At 50.5% G+C, this 22,004-nt stretch overlaps 3 protein-coding genes across 6 annotated transcripts in view; all 3 read right to left on the reverse strand.

Moving 5' to 3' along the window:
- Positions 1–1,922: 1,922 nt before the first annotated feature.
- On the reverse strand, positions 1,923–5,306 carry LOC118169373 (cytochrome P450 26A1). The gene is made up of 7 exons (XM_035330658.1): positions 4,807–5,306; positions 4,378–4,602; positions 3,983–4,270; positions 3,715–3,864; positions 3,248–3,382; positions 2,890–3,042; positions 1,923–2,711 (listed from the first exon to the last, which is right to left on the reverse strand). The coding sequence occupies exons 1-7, from the start codon at positions 4,993–4,995 to the stop codon at positions 2,370–2,372; spliced, it is 1,482 nt and encodes a 493-aa protein (XP_035186549.1). The 5' UTR covers positions 4,996–5,306; the 3' UTR covers positions 1,923–2,369.
- A 2,964-nt stretch (positions 5,307–8,270) lies between these two features.
- Positions 8,271–15,102, reverse strand: LOC118168994 (cytochrome P450 26C1). The gene is made up of 6 exons (XM_035329870.1): positions 14,688–15,102; positions 14,389–14,613; positions 13,996–14,271; positions 12,162–12,317; positions 8,770–9,264; positions 8,271–8,663 (listed from the first exon to the last, which is right to left on the reverse strand). The coding sequence occupies exons 1-6, from the start codon at positions 15,030–15,032 to the stop codon at positions 8,304–8,306; spliced, it is 1,857 nt and encodes a 618-aa protein (XP_035185761.1). The 5' UTR covers positions 15,033–15,102; the 3' UTR covers positions 8,271–8,303.
- A 369-nt stretch (positions 15,103–15,471) lies between these two features.
- EXOC6 (exocyst complex component 6) overlaps positions 15,472–22,004 on the reverse strand; it is a 91,237-nt gene continuing 84,704 nt past the window's right edge. For all 4 annotated transcript variants that reach the window (XM_035329864.1, XM_035329863.1, XM_035329867.1 and 1 more), the window contains 3 exons: positions 17,454–17,566; positions 17,082–17,093; positions 15,472–16,601 (listed from right to left, as the gene is read on the reverse strand). In XM_035329864.1, the coding sequence (XP_035185755.1) occupies positions 16,469–16,601; positions 17,082–17,093; positions 17,454–17,566 (258 nt within the window). In that variant the 3' untranslated portion in view covers positions 15,472–16,468. The remainder of the gene's footprint in view (positions 16,602–17,081; positions 17,094–17,453; positions 17,567–22,004) is intronic.

Below are 22,004 nucleotides of genomic sequence, written 5' to 3' on the forward strand. Positions count from 1 at the left end.
CTCCACAATGCCTAAATTATACAGTAGTGACAGACCATTTAACTGCAGAGATAAATTATATGGGGGCAGTGCCTAACATAGGCTATGTTGTCACGATTTACAACAGCTGAGGATACGTCCCCAGATGTCAAGACAAAATAAAATTAAGTGTATGATTTTTTCTTCTACAAACATAAAAGCCATGTAAACCTGAATTAAAAAATAAATAAATTAATAGATAGATAAATAAATAAATAAATAAGGAAACAGAAATGTGTATATTATCTTAGGCTTACGCAGTGAATTAAGTATATATTCTCGAAGCACCACTTAGATTCCCACTCTTTATAAAAAGCCAGTATAAACTAAAATAATGCAAATAACAACATGCAAAAAGTTTCCACATATGAAGAACTTCAATTAAGAATAAATAAAACATTTCTAGGATATCAGCATCTATCAGGGTTTGTAGGGTGTTGTAATGTTAATGAGGAAAATGTTAACAAGGAATACCAAAACAAGAGTCTCGATGCTCTCCAGACTCCAGTATCACCTCCAAATCAGGATGAGTTTGCAATTTTCTGCTACTGCATTGCTAATAAAGGGGTCTTAAGCTGAGATTATTGATCAAATCACTGAAGAGCATAATGGTACAGGAGGTTATTATAATAAAAATTATTTAAGATCCTAAATCTTGCCAAGAAGACCCAAGAACAATCTAAAATGAATGTATCTTGTATTTAAAGACTAAAAAACAACAACAACAACAAAACAACAACAACAAAAAAAAAACTATGAAAAAGTCTTGATAGCTACACTCATTTTTGTGTGTAAGTCATGTCTAAGGTATTACATGAGAAGTTTTTTTCCAGTTAGCATTTAAGTACGTATCAAACACGTTATAGAACAAGTCCCTAAAAAATCCACAGACATCTAGACATCTTACGTGTTACTAAACACCTGCAGTGATTTTGATCATCTTATCATCATCCTTAATTCTGATCTTGGGAGAAAATAATGAAAAAGTGACTTTTCCAGAAACAAACAAACAAAAAATTAATCTATATACTTCTATAAGTGATCATGACACCAAATTACATGAGTTTACTTTGTAAATGTTTACAGAGCCACCCTATGTTTGACTTTTGAGGGAAGACTAATAGGTGTAGTAATGGGGACAGGGGTGGGGGCGTGGTGTGTACAAAAAAAAAAAAAAAAAAAAAAAAAAACAACTTATGGTTAAGCCAAAACAGGGGTCATGCCTAGGGCATTTTATCTGCCCTGCTTACACACCCCTGGGGAATTACATCTCAACAGTTGTAATCAATGTTAATCAATTCACATTAGTGCCTGCCTTTTAGTTCTCACTTTGCTGAATTCCAGGAAAGTTTTTAAACCAAATGCATGCTCTATCTCTGCCCTATGCAGAACTGTTGCATTTTAACAAGAAATCACAGCAGATTTTATTTGCTCTAACAGCTGATAAGAGACACCTTCGTAAGTAAAGATGCATAGACTGTAGACTCAACACAGAACAAAATCCAGTGGTCTGTTTATACAAGTCAGTAGGAATACAGGAGAAGATAACCTTTTTTTTTTTTTTTTTTCCCCCTCAACCTATTTTCTCTAGTTCCAGAGAAAAGTTTATGTTACACATTATTCTTCTTCTTCCCTTTACTTTCATATTTACTATTTCTCAAAATTATGTGCCTGGCAAAGAGAGACCTCTGACACTTGCTATCTTTCCCCCTTGTTACAACAATTTACTATGCACAAGTTAAAAGCACAGAAGGCGGGTGGGAGGGTAAGACAGAGGTATGAGGACAGCAGAAATAGGAAACAGCTCATTCACAAAAGCAGATCCGACTTCACATCCAAACACTTCAGACATGTGTGAGCTGGTTACGCTACTCTCTAGTATACAGGCATATCTTCATACAGAGGATCTTCAAAAATAAACTTTATTATCAAACTTAAAATTCACACATTAAACATAAGATCTAGACACAAATAATACTGAAAACATTCTCAAACAATAACCATTTAGGTAATTTGGATGAATAGCTAGTTACCATTTTATCAGATTCCTTTGAGAATAGTTAATACATACATCATTGTGAAATGTCTTCAAACACTTATCTGGCCAGCTTTCAATAAGTTTTTAAATAGGGGAAAATTTATTTCTATAGAAATAACATTATCTAATTATGAACCAGAGATCCATAATTGTAGTGCTTGGGGAAAATATAGCCATTTAAAATACTTAGAAGACATAAATAACTATTGTACATTTACAAGTTTAAATATTTAAAGGCCTTTGTTACTATAAAAATTATTATACACATATTAGACATTATATAGAAATCCATCCAGAGGCAAGTGTTGAACTCTCAGATTTGGCCACTGAAACCTGTGAATTTGGTAGGCAGATTGTCCACAGGGTACACTATGGGTCCCGTTTTCATTGTAGGGGGTCCATTCAGCAGCTGCCAGTCACAGCTCCGAGCCAGCTCCACTGTAAATATTTTCAGAAGGACTTTTGCAAACTCTTTGCCCACGCAACTTCTCAAGCCCCCACCAAAAGGAATGAAACTGAACCTAGAGGTGTCCTCCGGAGATGGAGACATGAAGCGATCTGGATTAAATTCATCCTTGTTGGTAAATAGATCTGCCACATCGTGGGTATCACAGATACTGTAAATAACATTCCAGCCTTTTGGGATCTGGTAACCCTACCAAAAGAAGAGAGAGAAGACATGAAATGCCTTGCTGTGTTAAAGGGGCTGAAATATCAGTGTGGGACACGCTGGTGCACCTTACACCTGCAGGTCACTCTGAGGCTGGGTATGCTATGTCAGTGTGCTCATAATTTTGCAGGTGATTTGAGGAGTGAACCCAAGGCCTACTTACATTTAATTCAAGGGTCTTGAGTGCAATTCGAAATCCTCCAGGAACAGGAGGGCTCAGTCTGAGGGTCTCTTTGATGACACAGCCTGTGTACTTCAGCTGCTCCAAGACCTCCATGTCCAACTGCTTCTCTTGGTTGGGACTGCATAGTAACCCCTAGAACAGAAGATGCTGCCATCACGTTTTTTGGAAGATGCTCCCAGCACTGCAAAATGGCTGCCCCCCACTAGTGGCATTCTCCTGTCACCCCTAAAAAGGAGGGAACCTACTCAGTCAGGACAAGCCCTGTCTGGGACACCTCTTCTGGGGGGGGCTTCCCACTGCCCACCCTTGTGAAATGCCTCCGGTGGAAGACACACACCTTCACTTGCAGCTCTTTCCTCACTTTCTGCAGGACATCGTGATGGAGCCCAAGGAAGGCAATCAACGATGTGGCAGCGCTAGCAGTGGTTTCATGGCCCCCGAACAGCAGCTCCGTGGCAGACTCCTTCAGTTCCTTGTTGCACAGGACAGAGGAGTGATAAAACAGGCCCCAAACATGCTATCTCCACCAGACCCACCCCACTACCAATGCTGTAATTGCACCCAGGCTGGAGCCAGGGTGGGGGATGCTCCCTATGGGCACGGCCTTGGTCCTGCACACCCCATCCAACAGCCTGGCTGCATCCTCCACCCAGAGGACCCCAGTACACCACATAAGCTAGTTTATTGCCCAGGAAGGGGGCTGCACCTCCTGCTCTCTCCTTCTGGCCTCACAAGATAAACATGCTGCTGACTAGGGAGACAGGCAGGTGGGAAGGGGATGGATCTGGTCCCAGGGAACCTCACCTGCATGTTGAGCTGCTCCCCATTGCCCTGTGTGTGCTCCATCAGCAGCTGCAGCGCATCCTTATAGCCACCCTCAGGCTCCTTGCGGGCCATCTTGGCACGGATGTTCTCCTCAATCTTGGCATGGATGATGTTGCGTGCCCGCAAACCCTGGGCGAGCGGCCGGGGGGGAGGGGGAGGGTGAAGGTGGTCTTTGTGTCATGCCACCATCCCTCCCACACACTCCCCGTTGCCCCGGGGAGCGCTCCCAGCCGGCGGGGAGCCTTACCCTGTAGAGCCCGCTGAAGGGCACGTCGATAGGCAGGGAGAAGAGGTTGCGGATCATCTCCTCGAAGGCCTCCACCAGCTGCTGCTCGCCATCGGGGCCGGCCTGGCGGGGCTGAAAGCCCAGCAGGATCCTCATGGCGATGCGAAACATGAGGCGCTTTACCTCGGGGTACACCAGGAGGCAGGGCCCGGCGGCACCCAGCCACCGCGCCAGGCAGGCGCTCACCTCCTCCTGGATGACAGGCACGTAGTGCTGCAGGGCGTCCCGGGAGAAGGCTCGCATGATCACCTGCCCGGGGGAACGAGGAGGAGGAGGAGGGGGGGGAAGGGGACACGGGCTCAGCCACCTTGTGCGGGGCAGCCGCCCCCGCTCCCCGCCCGCCGGCGGGACCGTACCTTTTTGCGGTGCTTGTGCTGCCCGTTGTGGAGGTTGGAGAGGCAGCCCGAGCCCAGGATGGTGCGCACCGAGGCCGGCCACTGCACGGAGACCAGGCGGTGCTCGCCCAGCAGGATGTGCCGCACGTTCTCGGCGCCCATCACCCGCACCGTGGGCCGCCCGAAGAGGTGAGTCTTATAGATGAAGCCGTATTTCCTGCGCTTCATTTGCAGGAATTTCCGACGCTGGTGGACGGGAGGGGTGCGAAAATAAATATATTGGAGAGGGGAAAAAAAAAAAAGAAAAAAGAGGCGGGGCAGCGGCTCATCCCCACCTGGGCACGGGAGTTCGGCAAAGCCACTGCTTGCCCCCGTCCCTGGCGGCAGCAGCAGGACGAGGAGGAGGAGCCGGGGCGCTGCTCCGCTCCCCGCGGCATCGCCTCGCCTTACCTGCAGCACCATCTGCAGCGTCTCCCCGAAGAAGGGGAGCCCCATGGTGCCCGGGGGCAGCGGGAGCGGGCAGCTGGGGTCGCGGCTGCTCACGCAGTACAGGTCCCACAGCTTGACGGCAGCCAAGAAGAGCAGCAGGGGCAGCAGGAAGGTGCACAGGGCGCTGGCGAGCAGGGCAGAGAAGCCCATGGCTGGGGAGCGAGTCCAGCCTGGCGCCCCGGGAGCTCCGAGTACGTGGGCCGAGCTCGCCGCGGGCCGCCTTTTATACCCTTCCCAGGTTGCTGCCCACCCTACCTTGGTCCGATAAATTAGTTCACCCAAAGTTCATCTTTAATTGCGGATTGGGGCCTGGCTCCACCCCCGAAATCTTTAACCGTTTGCTCGGCGCGGTGCATCCTGCCCGCCGCAGACAGCCGCCGAGGAAGGGAGGGAAGGGACGAGCGGTGCCAGTGGGAGCGGGCCGAGGGACGCTGTTGACAGCCGACGGCTGGGTCCGGTCGCCGCCTCCTCGGATTTATCGCCGATGCTCGCTGGAGCTCCGCAGGCTGCGCCTGGCAGAGAAATGCGCCGCTCCGGAGGCAGCCACCCCCGGGCGCTGCCAGCCCGGTGCCACCGCTCGCTGCCAGCTGCAGGACCCCCTCGCCCGTCTTCTCGTAGATGGCCGGGGACGGCGGGGGAGCGAGAAGCCAGGGCCGGGGGTAGCGGGGTCGGCGGGTGCCCCTGGATGGGACGCGGAGCTCCGGGCAGAGCTGCAGCGGAACCGCCGCGTCGGCGGAGGAGCCTCCTCCGCTGTCCTCTGCTTCACCTCGAAAGGGCCGGCTTGTGTTTCTGCCTGGCTGCGGAGGAAGGAGCAGCGGGCAGCAGTCCGTCTCAGCCTCCTGGTGCAGGTTCACCCGCGGGTCACCGAGGGAAAGGGAGGTGAGCGCGGAAAGGGAACACCCTGCCCTGCGCCCGGCTCCGCTGCCCGCCTTCGCCTGGGGCCGTCGGGGCTGCCGCGGCCGGGACCCCGCCTGCAGCCACGACACCGAGCCCGGCCGAGCCCCGCAATCCCCTCCCGGAGCCGGTGGCAGGTCTCGGAGTCCGTTCGGCGGGGGGACAGCGGCGGGGCCGGGCAGCGGGAGCGCTGCGGGAGCTCCGGGTCCCGTTGCAGGATGCGCTGTCCGAGGGATGCGATCGCCGGTCCCTGCGGGGAGAGGGACGGAGCCGCGGACTGCTCCGTTCCGCTGTTACCAATAAACTGGCGTGCCCGCTTTTTATGCTTTTTCCTTTTTTTTAACCCTCTTTCTTCCTCTCCATTCCCTTTTTTTTTTTTTTTTTTTCCCTCCTACCACAAACTCAATAAACGCTGGAAGCTGTGCGTGTGTTTATTTTGGGGGGATGAGGTGTCATTTTTAATTACTACTTTTCCGACAAAGAACGCATCGGACGGGACCCTCCCTCCTCCTGCGATGCTTCGCGGCGCTGCCCGGTCCCCGCAGTCCCCAGCCCCGGAGGGAGCCCCCCGGGGGCATTTCCGTGGCACCCGGGGCCCGGCGGCGCTGCCTGGGAGCGGCGGCCGCGCCCTGACCCGGCGCCCTCCCCTTGCCGGGCGCTGACCCGCTTGTGACCTACAACACGGACCGTGACATCTGCGTGAACCCGGCCGGCAACCGCGCCAAGTTCACTGTCTATCAAAATAACGAGATACGGTGGCCTGAGCACCGATAATTGCCGCAGGAAGGCTTTATTATCTCCCCAGCTGTGTATTCCGCAGCCATCGGCTCAAAAAGAATCAAATGGTAAAGAGTGAAAGGGATAATTAAAAACATCTTGGAAGGAGGTCAAGAAATTAACAGCCTAATATGAACAAACTTTGATTACAAGTAACAATTATGACACTTCATTTGTAAATGCTCGTGTTTATCTGAAAACAAAATCAGTTTCAAGTCCTTTTTTTTTTTTTTTTTTTTTTTTTTTTTTTAAAGGAGATTCACGTTACGTTTTTCAGCGGGTGGCTGCGGGGCTCGTTAGTGCCCGGGGTAATTTTTAAGCATGCTGCCAGAGGAGCGCCCACACTCCTGCAGCCGGTGCTGCTGGCCCAGCCCTGCCCACGGTGGGACCCCTCATCTCCCGCGGGTCACGGCCACGCCAGCAGTGCCTGCTCATCAGTTAGTCATTGCCACTTGCAGCCACCGCCTACTGATTTCACCTCCGATAGCCGGAGCGATTCACCTCTCAGGACAAGGTCAGAAGGGGCAGAGGCTCCGGTTCACAACAGGGTCGAGCTGCCAACAGCACTTAACTCAGCCCTGTGGTTCAACCTCTTCCAGATTTGACCTGACACATTTGGGAGCCACATTTCTGGCCCAGGTAGCACTGTGCTCGCTGTGCAGCCCTGATGGCAAGAGGCAGTGCATGCCCTGCTGCAGTGCCCTGGCACAGGCCTACAGCAGGGACTGACTGGCCTGGGCAGGGTGGGATTTGGCCTGGCACTGAAGTGGGACATTCAAAGCACAGGTGACAGCACTCACCTCATTTTATATGGGAGAGAAACACCCTGTGCCTCAGCAGTGCCTGGGAAGATGCCCTCAGCCCCTGGGGACCACCCGCAGACAGGCCCAGGAGCGCCCATCTCGGCACTTCCCCAGCAGGGCCAGGCAGGAGGGACACGGTGGTCACTCAGCTGGACAGCCACCACAGGCTCACAACCACTCTGCTACCGTGCAAATGTCCCCTCTACCACTTGAGCCATAAAAGCAAGATCATGGGACATGCCACCACGAAGCAGGCATACTCAGAAATGTCTGTTTCCCAAATGTTTATTCCCCACAGGTCTGGTCCCTCCCCTGCTGCAGGCCGCTCCCTGGCTGGGGGACGCATCCTGCAGGGACCCCACAGGGGGCTTCATGGCAGACCCCGAGCAGCAGCATGGTGCTCAGTCATAACAGCCACAGCTACTACGATCTGGTGAACAAATGTCCTGTTTGTGCTGGCTCTAATGGGAAGTGCAGGAAAGAGATGAAATATTTACAATAAAAAACATTACAAAGTATTATTCTAGCTACAGCTGATGCTGTGGATTGGGCAGACCTGGTTTGTGTTTTCCTACAGAGCTCCCCTTCTTCCCCCTATTTTACACCTCCAAAAGCCCTGGTGTGCAGGATGTTCCTCCTGCTTCTCCTACAGCACACCCACAGGAGAAAGCCATGAGAGAGAAAAGCTCTGGGAGCCTTAGCTATGGGCCTGGGGTTTTTCTCCCCAGGGACTTTTGTGTGGCAGGAGCTGGCTGAGCCCCCATGGGGGATGCTCCCTGCTGGCAGCTCCTGTTTTGCCCCTGGGGCAGGAGAGGTTTGCCCCGGTGGTGCTCAGGGTTGTCTGTGGGACTCTGTGGGACCCTACTCTGCAGTAGGGTTTTATATATATATATATATATAAAAAGACCTTTGGGGCCTTGCTCTGCAGTGACCCAGCCGTCCACAGAGCAGTACCACAGCCAGGGCTGGGGGCAGCACCCTGGCTTATGCCTCACTGCCACGGCTGGGCCACAAAGGGTGGAAGTAGAGCTGCAGCCCGTCCACGGGGTGCACAATGGGCACGGTCTGCATGGCGGGGTAGGTGGGGGTGGCCAGCTCCCAGCGGGCTGTGGTGACTAGCTCAATGGCCAGCAGCTTGAGGATGGCCTGCGCCAGCTCCTTGCCAATGCAGCTCCGCGCCCCGCCACCAAAGGGGATGTAGTGGAAACGGCTGGCGGCCTCCGGCCGGGCAGCACTGAAGCGGTCGGGGTCAAAGCCACCGGGAGGGCTCTGGTAGACAGCGGCTGTCTCGTGTGTGTCGCGGATGCTGTACATCACACTCCAGCCCTTGGGGATCTGGTAGCCCTGTGGGGGCAGAGGAGAGGAACGTTAGGAACCCTGCCCAGCAGAGGCAAATGGTGGCACTCGGGGACAGCCCTCCCTCCTTTTCCTTTATGTGCATAGCACTTACATCCAGCTCGAAAGTCTGCAGCGCTGTCCTGTAGCCTCCGGAGACGGGGGGCAGCACCCGCAGCACCTCCTTGATCACACAGTCCAGGTAGCGCAGGCGGCTCAGCTTCTCCAGGCTGATGTCTGAGGGGCAGTGACAGGCCTGGGGCTGGGGACTGCTCTGGGGATGTGCGGGCTCCAGTGGGGCTGGGAGCTGTGGGAAGAGGCCACCACTGGGCTCTGCCTCCTCTGGGGGCCCCAGGGGCTGGGGCTGGTCCTCAGGAGCATCTCTGGCCACAGTGGGGAGCTGCTTCTTGCTGTCCCTGCCCTGCATGGGCAAGGTGTCTGGGCTGGGTCCCGCAGGGCAGCACTGGCACTGTGGGTACAGCTCATGGGACATCAGCTCCTGCCTGATTTTTTTGATTGCTGAGGGGTGCTTCAGTAGCAGGAGGATGAGAGAGGTGCTGGCACTGGCCGTGGTGAAAAAAGCAGCAAATATGAGCTCAATGGCTGATTCCTGGGAGGAAAGGAAGGTGACAAGTTTGAATGCCACTCTAGGCTGGTTGTGATTGAATTGCCCAACTGTTCTCTCCCTTCACAGGCTCTGTCCCTGGGCAGAGGACCCTGCCCTTGCCCCTGCTCTCCACAGACCTGCTCACCCTCTTCCCAGCTCTCCTCCCATGATTTACAAACCCTAACAAGAATTTTAACATACATTTTATCATACAGTGACATTCACTTTAAGCACTATGGGTTTTACCTTCATCTGCCAATTCCCCTTTGTGCCCAGCTTTTGCCTCTCTGGCCAGCAGGTGTTATGAAGCATGATTATGTATAGATCACAGATGCACTAGCAGCTAAAATGGGCTGCATTTAATCCATCTCCAGTTATAATTGACCATTTGCTTATGTGGAAGGTGACTCAAACCAACACTCAAGAGCAGAAAGTTAAGTTACCCACAGCTGGGTCTGGAGGGAGAAGCCAAAAGCAGTGGAAGGGACACCTCATATTTTAAGGTACCTGGAAAAAAGTCTGGCAAGGTCAAGGGTCATGTAACAAGAACGGGTCTTTGCTACTGTCCCCAGCACCATATATTGGCTGAACTACAGGTTTTTGCCAAAGTGTAGCATGCAAAGGCATCTTTCAGCTGAACTGAAGCCTCTGAAATAACAGGTCCCTACCGACCCCATCGCACCTCCTGCAGGCATCAGGAGGAATTTTTACGTCCAAAAGACAGCACACACAGATGAAAATAAATCTCTGAGTCCCACAGCTTGCAATTAAAAGACACCACAATACAATGTGAGATTCTGCATTTTGAAATTATAGCCCTTACAATTCTCTGCATCAACCTCTGACAGTGCTGCCACCCCAGATATGACACTGAGCTGCTTACTTTCTCTCCCGGCTGTCACAATGCCAACATGAGCCGTGACAGTGAGGCTGTACCCTCCCACAGTCTGTTTGGTCCCTGCGCTGCAGCCCAGCTCCCCGTCCTATGATGCAGGACCAACAGCATTGCTGCTCAGCCACACAGCCAGTGACAGCACGGTCTCAGGATGCTTTTTTCTATCCTTCTAAGATTTAAAACTTTCTAAAAAAGTACTTTTGGCAAAATGATATATTTGCAATGACCTTTACATTTCAAGGCTCTTGCTGAGTTCATGTCACTAGTGCAAACCACGGCATATTTAGGAAAGTTTTTGAGAAAAATGTCCTCCCAAACCATACAGGGGGAAAAAAAAAGGCAAGTTAATAACTAGTGTCACAAGTTTTGTGGTGTCTCTCAGAGTTGGATATATTCATGACTCTAGGACAGCTTTAAACTTTCTACCCAATTACATCTTCAATGGATAAGAACTTTACAATAGCGGATAATAGTGCATATTTGGAAGCATAGGCATTTGGTTTGCAAGTCATTTTGTTAAATGTAAGCAAGGTAGAAAGTTTCTAACTGTAAAAGTAGCAGACCACATATAAATATACTATCACTTGAACCAGCTGGCCCTAGGTCACTGCCATGTCATTCCACGCTATGTCTAATATCCCTTTATTCCTACTGTTACTGTCTCACTTCTGGTCAGAGCCAGAGCCAGGATGAGAGATCCTGTAATTATCCTTGTGCAATATACATGTGAATACTAACAGAGATTAATCAAGTCTAATCAATCACATTTTGAATCTGGAAAATATTTTTCATAATTATATTATAATAAAACTAATTATAATAAATAATATAAATAAATATAACGAAGCCATTTTAAGAATATATGCTATTTCTAATTGCACCTGATAGTCTCTGTAATGTCTTCCAAATACTTCAGAATTTAGAGATTACACTTTTACAAAATACATACAAAATATTTGTCTTTAGATGATTTTCCTTAAATATGTAAATAAACAGTAAAACTGTGTGTCCCTTACTTTTAAACTATATTCAGCTGCTGTACCCATGCAAAACGACTTCAAAACTTGTTATATAAATGCAGCGTCATGTGTTGTTGACCGACACAGAATGACCTGGAGGTATGAATGATGCAGTGCTAATGACATTTTTTTCCCCAAGATCTTTGGCAAAGTACTTTTCACTGGGTTTTGTCTCAGTGAGGACTGCTGGGTTCATCCCTAAGCCAAAGCGACGAGTCATGTTGCATCACAGCAATCCCCGAGCTATGTGATATAATTAATGAGGTGATAGGGAATGACCCAGAACTCATCGTTCCATCCCTGGACCCATTTTGATGTACTGTCTCAGTGATTTCTGGGCTCCCAGCCCTGAGGAATACAGTGACATGATCTGCACGCCACACCGTGCTAGATGTCAGGGGTTACCTGAGGAACACACAGCTAGCCCTACATATATCCAAGACTTCATCTGGGAAGTTACCAAGTGCAGAGCCTGAGCACAGCCACATAACCCTAAACACATGTTAAGGCAGGCTGAAGCCAGACGGCCACAAAGAGGAAAGGCAAAAGAGGCGTTTGTTTCCTCTTTAAATACTAGCTCTGTTATAATGCAAAGAGACACAACCCTATGAGACCATCTGAGTAGTGCACCGCCCACCACCTCTGTGCTGGTGTCAGCGCTAGGGGCTGTTTGCACACCTGCCCGCCCCAGCACCCACTCCAGGTGAGGCTCCCATCCTCCCCAGCACTCTTCACTCTGGAGACAAGAGGAGCTGCTTTTCACGCATGCTGACACTTAGGGGCAAGCACACAGCTGAGCTCGCTGGGCCCAGGCTGTCTTGCTCACACTGGGGATGGGCTCGTTGGGGTTGGAAAGAGGCAGGAGGGAGCCAGCAGCTCACAGCAGTCCCTCCATAGCCCTCCTTGTCCCACCACAGCCCTCCTTCTTTCTCCTACCACTCAGCCCAAGGCTCTCACAGACACCCAGTCAGAAGGGTTCTGGTTACCTTCAGCTCCTGCATGGTGAATTCTTTGCCGTGCTCCTTGGCACTGTTTATTATGAAATCCAGAGCATCGCTATGGTCTTCTGAGTTGGTTCTCTTCAGTTTTTCCTGTATAGCCTTCTCCATGAACTCATGTAGCATGTCCCGTGCTTTGATTCCCTGTGGGAGGCAGACACAGGTCAGGGGAGTCCTAGGAACTGCCCCCTCTCCAGAGAGACCAGGGGACCCCTTCTGTGGTCGTCTTTAATCCCAGGATCTGCAACAGCAAAAATTGTTTAACCTGTTGCCCAGCACCAAAGCCTCACAAGAGGTAGCAGCTTGGTGAGAACTGCTGCAAGTTCTTTCTGCTTTCTGTTGTGAATCAAATACAAGTCCTAGGAAACACTTGGAGAGGGAACGACAGCAGCAAGCCCATGGCACTGAATCCAGAGGGGCCTGCAGTGACAACTCATGGTCTTTTCAGGTCCAAAGGAAGGTTGTCCGACAGGAGGGGAAGCAATAACTTAATAAAATGGAGTCCAGGAGGCAAGGCATATCCGACAGTAAAAAAAACGAGTGGCTTTTCCAGATACATGTTAACCACACCCAGCTGATCTCCGGCTGTGTTGCACTCCTGTGCAGCAAAACATTAGGAAGACCTTCATGAGCCAAATGAAAAGCAACCTGCTGCAAAGTGGGGATGGATGGAGCCACAGAGTGTGGATCTGTAGCAAGAGCCTGGATTGGATAGTTAGGATGAGAAGTGGCCATGACCAGAAGCTGGGAAGAAGATGAGATTTGAGTTGGGAAGAAATGGACAAAGGAAAAGGGAAAGCAAGAGGAAAGACAAGAGGAGATAAAAGCAAGTTAAAGACAGTCTGGGGCCAGACAGGCTGTGGCTGACCTGAGACGGGATGGATGCTGAAAGCTCACACTGGTAACAACCTGCAGGACAAGGGGAACAAGAACTTTGATCTGGTGAGAAGAGCTGCAGGGAAGCTGGGGGAGAGCTGGGGCTGGCCAGGTAAGGTGATCCAGTGGGGTAGAACTCCCAGTGGAAATAAGAGATTGGACAAGACCTTGCTAGAAGAGGCAGGAGACTTGGGCTGGGGGCCCAGCAGGGTGAATGGCCCAAAGCCAGAGGAGGGACAGCAGATTGAAATGGGATAGGAGGGGTGGGACATGGGACCGATACCTAGAGTGGGAGTGTGGGGAGGCAGGCAGGAAGGGGCAGGTAAGCAGGGAAGAAGCTGGGGGTTGTAAGAGGCAGAGGAGGCTGTCACTCTGCCATGCTCCCCTCCAGGACTCCTCGCTGTCTGCTGCTGGTGAACAAGGGACCAAGGACTGTAAGTGGGTCTCAAGTCCTCAGCCTGCCTGAGCTGCGCGGGGAGGTCCCTGCTGTGCCCTTTTTCCTCATGCCCAAAGATGCCTCTGCATGAGTCCAGGTGGGATGCGATGGGTCAGGATGAGGTGTGATGGGCTAGCCAAAGCCAACAATAGTATCTGGCGAGTGAGAAGAGACAAGGGGCACGCTGGCAACCTCCCGAGAAGGGATCTGACAAGCCAACAGATGGATAGCAGCAGAAAACAGAGGTTCAGGGGAGCTGAAACCCAACCTGGAGAAAAGGTTCCAGCAATGTGCACAGCAGCCCTGCGTTGTACTGGAGCCCATGCAGGGAGGTGCTGGAAGCAAACCAGGAGCAGAGCGAGCAACACACCATGCCCTCAGCTCGGCACGGGTGCTGCAGGGGTCTTGGCCCTTTGTGGGTCCCCTTGGCAGGCCTGGGAACGGGGGCTCTGTGCTGCCACAGCCCAGCCCCGGCCCCCAGGCAAGAGGGCGTGGGGCAGGCGGCAGTACCTTGCGCAGCCCGCTGAAGGGTATGTTGAGGGGCAGGGAGAAGAGGTTCTCCACCAGCTGTTCAAAAGTTTTGGCCAGGTCCTTGAACTGCTTTTCCTCCAGGCGGAGTCCCAGCAGAATCTGAGCTGCAATGCGGAAAGTTAAGGTTTTAGCGGAGGAATAAACTGCGATGGAGCCCGGCTCCATGCACCAGCCCCGCAGCTCCCAGCTCACAACCTTCTGGATCCGCGGCAGGTAGCTCTCCAGGGCGGCGCGGCAGAACACTCTGGCCAGGATCTAGGAGCAGAAGGAGGGGGAAGAGAGGCAGGTGGTTAAAGCGGGGGGCTCACGTGCCGCCAAGGCCTGAGCCTGGGCAGGAGGTGCCGCCTGGGCCGTGTGCCCTGTGAGGCTCACCTTGCGGCGCTGGCGGTGCAGGTCGCCGATGGAGCCGAGCAGGGTGTGGGAGCCCAGGATGATCTGGGTGCTCTGGGGCCACTGCGCGCTGACCAGCGTGTGCTCGCCCAGCAGGATCTTGCGGATGTTCTCGGCGCCTGTCACCCGGACCACCGGGCGGCCCAGCAGGTGGGTCTTGAACACGTTTCCGTACCGCTCCCGCCGGGAGCTGTGGAAGCGGGAGCCCTGGGGACGAGCCGTGGGTCAGCCCCGGGCTCCCAGCTCTCCATCCCCGTCCGGTCCCCGCGCCCCCGCCTCACCTGGAGCAGCCAGTGCAGGGTCTCTCCGAAGAAGGGCCAGCCCATGGAGCCCTTGGGCAGGGGCAGGGCGCTGGCGCGGTCCCTGCTGAGGCTCCAGCGCAGCGCCCACAGGTGCCGGCACAGGGCGAGCAGCAGCCCAAGGGCCGGCAGCGCCAGAGCCGCCGCCGCGGGCCAGGAGAGCCCCGCCGGCATCCTCCTGCGGGGGCCGCCCGGTCCCTGCCCCGCCGCCAGGCGAGCACCGGGGGAGGCAGCGAGCGGCCGGGCGCTCCGCCGATGGGCCCCTGCCGGCTGCTGGCCCGCCCGGCCCCGCTCGCCTCCTGCTGCCGGTTCGCCCCTCGGCCACATTTATATAGATATTGGCCACTTGCGCCCGATCCACCTTCGGAGATGACGTCTCCGCTGCATATTTAAGCAGCGCGGCCAAGTGCGGTGATTGGAGCGGGAGAGCCGGGGGGATCGATCGAGGGGGCGCGGGGACGGCAGCGGAGGGCGAGCGGGGGCGGCCGGGGCAGCTCCCCCCGGAGCCCCTCTCCCGCCTCCCGCCCGGCCCCGAGGGGCGCCCCCCCCGACGGCTTGGCTCGGCACGGCTCGGCACGGCTCGGCACGGCTCAGCACGCCGCCCCCCAGCCCCGGCCCGGCCCCGGCCCCGGCCCCGGTCCCGGTCCCGGTCCCGGCCCCTGCCCGCCCCGAGGTAAATCAGCAACGAAACCGGGACCCGGGCAGGTCCCAGCGAAAAGCAGTCCTGAGGCGCGTTTTAAGGCGTGAAATTAAACACGAACACGGGTAAGGTTTATATTACTGTATTTAGACCGTCAATAACTTAAAAATACAGCGAAATGTACAGTATTTTTACACGTTCAATTTGGTTTGTACTTGCTAGACATTCTCTTCGTGTCTAAAATAGCCAGGAGGGGACGGTGCAAAGAGACTGGCTGTGGGACAAGCGCTATTTGCTGGGATGGGGCTGGCTCTAGGAAGCCCATTCTGACAAACAGATGCGGCACAAAACCAACAGTGGCAAGTCTACTCCTTACTGCAGCCTGGGGAAAGAACCCGGGGTCTTAAAAAAGTACAGTTAGAAATGGTAACCCTGAGGAACAGAAACAAAAAAAAGTCACATTATAAAGAACTCAAATAGTTATTTACATTCACAACTCAAGATTAAACCCTTTCAGAGAACAAAGCCTATAAGTCCTAACGCTAAATAAATATCAAGTCTAATTCTCAGGTAGTTTTCAAAGGTACTAAAAATCAGAAGATTTTTTCATACCTCCAGACTACAAAATGTGGTATACAAAATTATGTCCAATCACTTTAAGGCTAGTATACATTAAATGCAGGAAAATGACAGGCAGTATCTGAAATGAAAGCATCTCAATGCCTAAAAAAAAACAACATTTAATTAGGAGTCATCCTGAAAACAGCAACTAAAGGATCATTTCTCAAATAATTCCTCCCCGGAGCAAAATTTTGAATATCGTGTCTACAGACATTTAAATAATGTATTTACAGTTCAGCTGTTCCATGTACAGTGTGACTGAGCTGGTTTTTATTGTACAGTCTCATTTTTCACCATTTGTTTACAATATATAAAATAGTATTCGATCCATTAAAAATACATACAAAGAACTGTTTACTGAGGACTCTGTGTACAACCAATCTACTGCATTTTTCCTTTACTTGGCCAAACAAATGTCCTAATTGATACCACTCTTTGCTTAGTAGAAATAGTGGCTAAGAAATACCTCTTGGCATGATGAGATACAGTTGATATAGCAGGCCTATGTATGCTGGGACATACCATTCACTAAACTCCTAAGTTGCTTTACTACAGTCTCTATCAGCTTCTGCTTGTCACGATCATTCTTCCTGAACTGAGCAAAAATGTTGTTCTTTTTGCTTGAGTCTCTCATTCTGAAGAAATAAAAAGCAAAAGATACAGACATGTTAGAAATATAATTTGAAAAGGAAAAATCAAACTACTTAGTAGGTTTATTTCTGTTTCTTTTTTGATCTTTGTGCTAATAAGAACCAAAAGGTTACAAACCCTGTTATTTGTGTTCTTAAATTAAACTTCCACCATACAGAAGTCATTTTAACAAGTATTACTTCACAATTCACATGTGAGTACTAAGCAAATATCTTTTTATCAAATATCACTTTAGCAGGAAACAGAGTCTACCAATTGCACTAGGAGGGAAGCAAAACAAAATTTGTACGAATCATCTGTCTCCAGATTAAGTTCAGACTCAGTGAACAGGAGTCCTTTAGTCATCATCAAATTACCCGATACTGCTATTGCTAATCTCCAGCATCAAAGGAGTTTAAAACGAAATTTGTGAAATAAAATAAATTGACGCGACAATACTTTGTAATGATAGAGGTGATACGTACCCTCTGTGAACCCTGCAAAACACACATTCGTGGCAGGCCGGAGAGGAAAGAAAACACCGTTAGAAAATGCCTTTGAGTCCCAGCACGCGGATCCAGCCGTATTAAATGGGCTGATGCTCGGCTGGTGGAACCGCGCCGTCCCTTGCCCCAGCCCACTCGCGGGGGGCAGCTGAAAGCTTGCCCTGGCTCCATGACAGCGACAGCTCCTGCATTTCTCGCCCGTGGAGCGGCAGCTTGGGAAGCCATGGCTCCGACCAGCGCTCAGGCTCCGCCAGCAGTTCTGCAGGGCCCTAAGCATCGGGAAGCATTGCCGTGGGCTTTCAGATGCTGGGGAGGGTGGCCCCGGCTCCGGCCCCATATCCCCACACTTACTTCTCCAGCAGCGTGAGGGCTGTGCTCGGGTTGACCCGCAGGTATTTGGAGGTGGCCTGCCCGTAGTCAGCCAGGTAGGTGGACCAGTCCCACACCATGAAGAGGTCCAGGAGCTGGGGGAGAAGCGGCAGGTGAGTGAAGCCAGTGTGTAGCTGCAGCCTGGGGCCCCCGCTCTGTGGGCAGAGGCACCGGGCTGGACCCTTCAACCCCTGCATCCCACACACGTTTCTCTTCTGAGCGCCTTTCCCTCTCCCTCTGTGTGTCAGAAGATGGCTGCAAGGGTTCAGCCCTGGGAGGGGATGCTCATGGCTCCCATCTGTGGTGGTCCGGGGGCTCAATACACTGTGGGCAGGTAGAAGGGGACACTTGTGGCTGGTGCTGCTCTCAGTAATTTAAACCAGGGGGGCAGGTAGTCTCAATTAAGTGAATTAAACAACCCCTGCTGGACTCGCCATGGTGACTGATCCCCATGACTCAGCCCCGAGCATTGGGCACACTTCTGGCTCAAACAAACCCAAAACACTTAAGCTGGGGGGTAGGGGAATCAAAAAACCTCCAAGCACAGCCCCGCGTCTGGCCGTCTGGCTGCAGTTTCAGACCGGGCCTTTCACTTGCGATCTCAGAGCTGCCATTCAGCACAGAAGCTCACTGTTATGAGCAGACACAATGCCTCACCTCCAGCAGCCCTCCAAGCTGAATCACCCCTCAGCCAGCCCAAACCCCTGACTCCCCCAGGACGGCTGTGAGGCAAGCAGGCCAGGCACTGATGGGTGCAGGCGGCCCTGCTCGGTAGAGCCTTTCCCACAGCTACCCGTGGGCTGGCGGGCTGGGGCCCTGCTCCCACGAATATCAACAGTGGGGCACCCCCAACCTTCCTCCCTGCATCTGGTGTCCAGCCTCATCCTGCTGCTGCTGAGGGCTAACATGGGTTTGTTCTCAGGCTGCCCTGTGTTAGCCAAAGCTGCTGCTACACCGAGTGCAGGGAGCCATTAGCAGCACTACGTCCCGGCTCCAGGGACCCAGGGCTGCCCGGCTGAGCTGGGGCCTCAGGGCAGCCTGGAGCCCCTGCTTGCCCGGAGGCCTTGTGGCATTGCTGGTGCCTGGAACAGTGAGGTGGAAAAGGACTGCCCGCGACAAAACCACTCTAAGAAACATAACAGACTACTGCTGGTTGTATCATTTCGTTGTTTAAATAAAGAATCCTTGCCTCTTCAAACATTTGCTTCTGCTGCCTCTAAGCCAAACCAGAACTGTTACAGCAAGGACACACTCTGCAGCTTCAAATTTACATGCTTTCTAACTGTGTCCACTTTCTAACCCCCCTCTTATGTTCTTTTCAAATAAAGCATCTAATTTAAATGAATTATTTGATAATTAATTAATCCTCCCATATACGTAATAAAATCTTTTATGAACACGCAGTAACATTTCCTGGCTTTATAAAAGACCTCTGACATAGTTAATGCTCAGTCCTTCCAAAGACCACCAAAGACCATTAAAAACCTCAGTGACACCCCTAGCTTTACGTTTTAATACCCCATTTGAGTGAAAAGCATATACAAGGCAAGGAGCCCATTTCATTCTCTACTGACGACATATCCATGATAGCTGTCAAGGTCAAATACAAGCAGTTCTTTCTCATACAGTCCTTTCTCAGGACGGTCACCATCAATTCACCTATTGATCTGGAGAGAAGAGAATATGCCTTTAGTCACTAAGCAAACAGACTTGGCCTGAGCTATCACGCTCTGATAACTCAGGAATTAGTGGCATTTGTGAAACCCATGGCCTCACTTGCTGCTGCATGTTACTCATCACTTATTACCTGTGTTACACCAGTCAGTAGTGCCCAGCCACAGAGGCTGTGCACTATATTCCAAAGCATGATCAAAAGAGCAGAAAGTAGGACAATCAGATGTGCAACACAAGCTGGAGAAGACAAAGCTGACAGCCACAGGAACACAGACCTTGTAATCTGGAGCCTTCATGTTCTCCTTCACAGAGAAGCTAATGGAATGTATTAAGAAATTACTTCCAACTACAACGCCATTTGTCATGGGCTCCACATGGGAGAACACCGATGTTCTCAGCAAATCAAAGGTGAAAGATTTCATTTCTTAATCCCATTGTAACATTGATATTGAGGACTCTGGATACATCCTAAACAAACTTTTCTGTGCCCCTTCAGCAACAAAGCCACTGATCACTGATAGCGTTGACAAGTTCAAAGAAATTTTCCTGCCAATACTGCATGAGTGATTGTCATACCACCCTTTCAGCATCTGAATCAGCCATCTGATTGTCTTGTGGCTCTGGGACATCTTAGTGCTACTGATGGTGGTGGTGGAAGATTAGACCTAATTTGTCACCTGATCAAACACAGATAGGCATATAGGGCTCTAAATGGACTATGCAATCTGCTGCTTTTCAACTCATGAGTTAAAACAATGTCCCAGGAGAACACGAAGTACATTCTGTGTGCTCCAAGGCAGTCCTGGCTCCGAAGAGTGAGCACTGGAAATGCTATCAGCAAGAGGGATGTGCCCAGCACTAACACAGCTCCCTCCTTTCTTCACACGTGGTCAAAGAGCTGCACACAACCAGCCTCATGCTACTAAGTCTCCTAAGTTAAAGCAGCTGTCGTGACATGTGGCAGGCCATGTGAAGGACCAGGGACACATAATCAATTGACACATGCCCTATCATAACGCCCTTCCCTCCTGCGCACATGTTCAGGGGCTACAGCACGATCAGTGTGTCCTGCTGCTGCAGTAAATGTGACAGAGGACCGCAGACATTGCTGAAGATTGGACTGCTGCTGTGCACAATTACGTACTGTGTGTTTTGTCCCCCTCACAGCTGCAGTTCTGCACTGCAGCATATTGCTGTGTGTAATGGGCTTTGACAGCATATACTGTACACTGTGGGTGGGCAAGAGCTGCCTGGAGTGCAGCTCTTCGGATCTGTGTCCTGGCCATTCATATCACCTGCATCTAACTTGGCACTTGGCAGATGTACAGTCAATGCAGGCACTTTGCGAGAGGACTGGGCTGGCAAGCAGCCACCAGCAGCCAGGATTGTCTAGCAGAAATGATGGTTCCTGGACCACCACATGTATGGGAAATAACTTCAGTCCTCCCATACAACGCTTCTCTTTAGTGCGGCCACAAATTTACCTTCAGTCTTGCAGCCATGCTGCAGAGGCATCAACTCCACAGTCTGCTTCAACTTCTGCTGCTTTGCTCATTTACACTGTCTTCTACAAAAAATGTGTGCCTTATTTAAATAAAGAATCTTTCTTTTAGATAAAAACAGAAAGACCCCTAGTAAGCTGTGACTGTCTTGATCACAGGCATATGATCTGGAAAACAACCCATCCATTCAAATATACAGACAAGTATTTGGACTACTACATATAATTTGAACATAATAAAGCACTGGCCTACCTAATTCTTTGGTAGATTAATATGATTTTAGTAAAGGATAAAGCTATCTTAAACTTAATGTACAAAGACTCTTGAAAATAAAAGAAGAACATGAAGAAGCAAAAAATCTTTTTTTAAAAAAAAATCATGCAAACAAATAGCTGCATTAAATTTATCAAGAAAACTAACACCTGGCCAACTCTTCAACAGAGGATAAACAAACAAACAAACAAGGTTTTCTCTATATTTTTACTGTATTTTCATTCAAAATAGACATATATTAAAATAATCTTACAACGTGTCAGGGCCTGGGCGTGGACAAAACCACAAGGAAAGGGAGCAGCCTTTGGTAATATTACACGGTATTCAAGGTAAAGATATAATGGAAATACTTTGTGGATTTGGCTTGACATGTTGACATGACTCATACTACAGAGATGTAGTATGAGGGATATGTTAAGTTCCATTGAAATAAAAGAAGGTTGTAAATTTCTGAGGTTTTAAATATTGTGATTACTTCTCATGCAGAAAAATAAAAATTGTATCAAGGGCAAGTCTAATTGCATAAATATTAGCTTTGCCGAAATTCATATTGGCTACAAAAAAAAAACAAAATATTTTGGGGATATAAATTCAGGTGAGCTTGTTGCATGTTTTCTCAGTTGTGAGGTATAAGGTACAGGAGAATTTGCTGGTCCTGTGATAGTCCTTATTGTGGCAACTAAAATCAACCTGTTAGAGGCCAAATTAAAGCAGCATTTCCCTACTGCTATTTTATCCACTAAAGCTGTTACTACTGTCACAAGAAATGAAAACATGATGTACTAGCCAGCAAGGAATAATCCACAGTGACATGCACTGTATTAAGAGAAATACACAGACAGAGCAAATCCTGGCAATAAATATATTCCTGCCTTAAAAACTAGACAAAGTCCATAGCGTAGCACATCACAGTTGCACTGCTGGCTGCTATTTCTTCCAAGTTAGAATGTGCATTTATTGCATTTAAATTACAATAGGAAAAAATGTTTATTTTGTACATGTATCTTTCCAAACTTAACGTGTCCAGGAAATACTTCAAACTGGACAAAAAGCTTTCCCTTTACTCTCAGAGTCTGGAAGCAGT

Source organism: Oxyura jamaicensis, chromosome 6, assembly GCF_011077185.1.
Source record: "Oxyura jamaicensis isolate SHBP4307 breed ruddy duck chromosome 6, BPBGC_Ojam_1.0, whole genome shotgun sequence".
NCBI lineage: Eukaryota > Metazoa > Chordata > Aves > Anseriformes > Anatidae > Oxyura > Oxyura jamaicensis.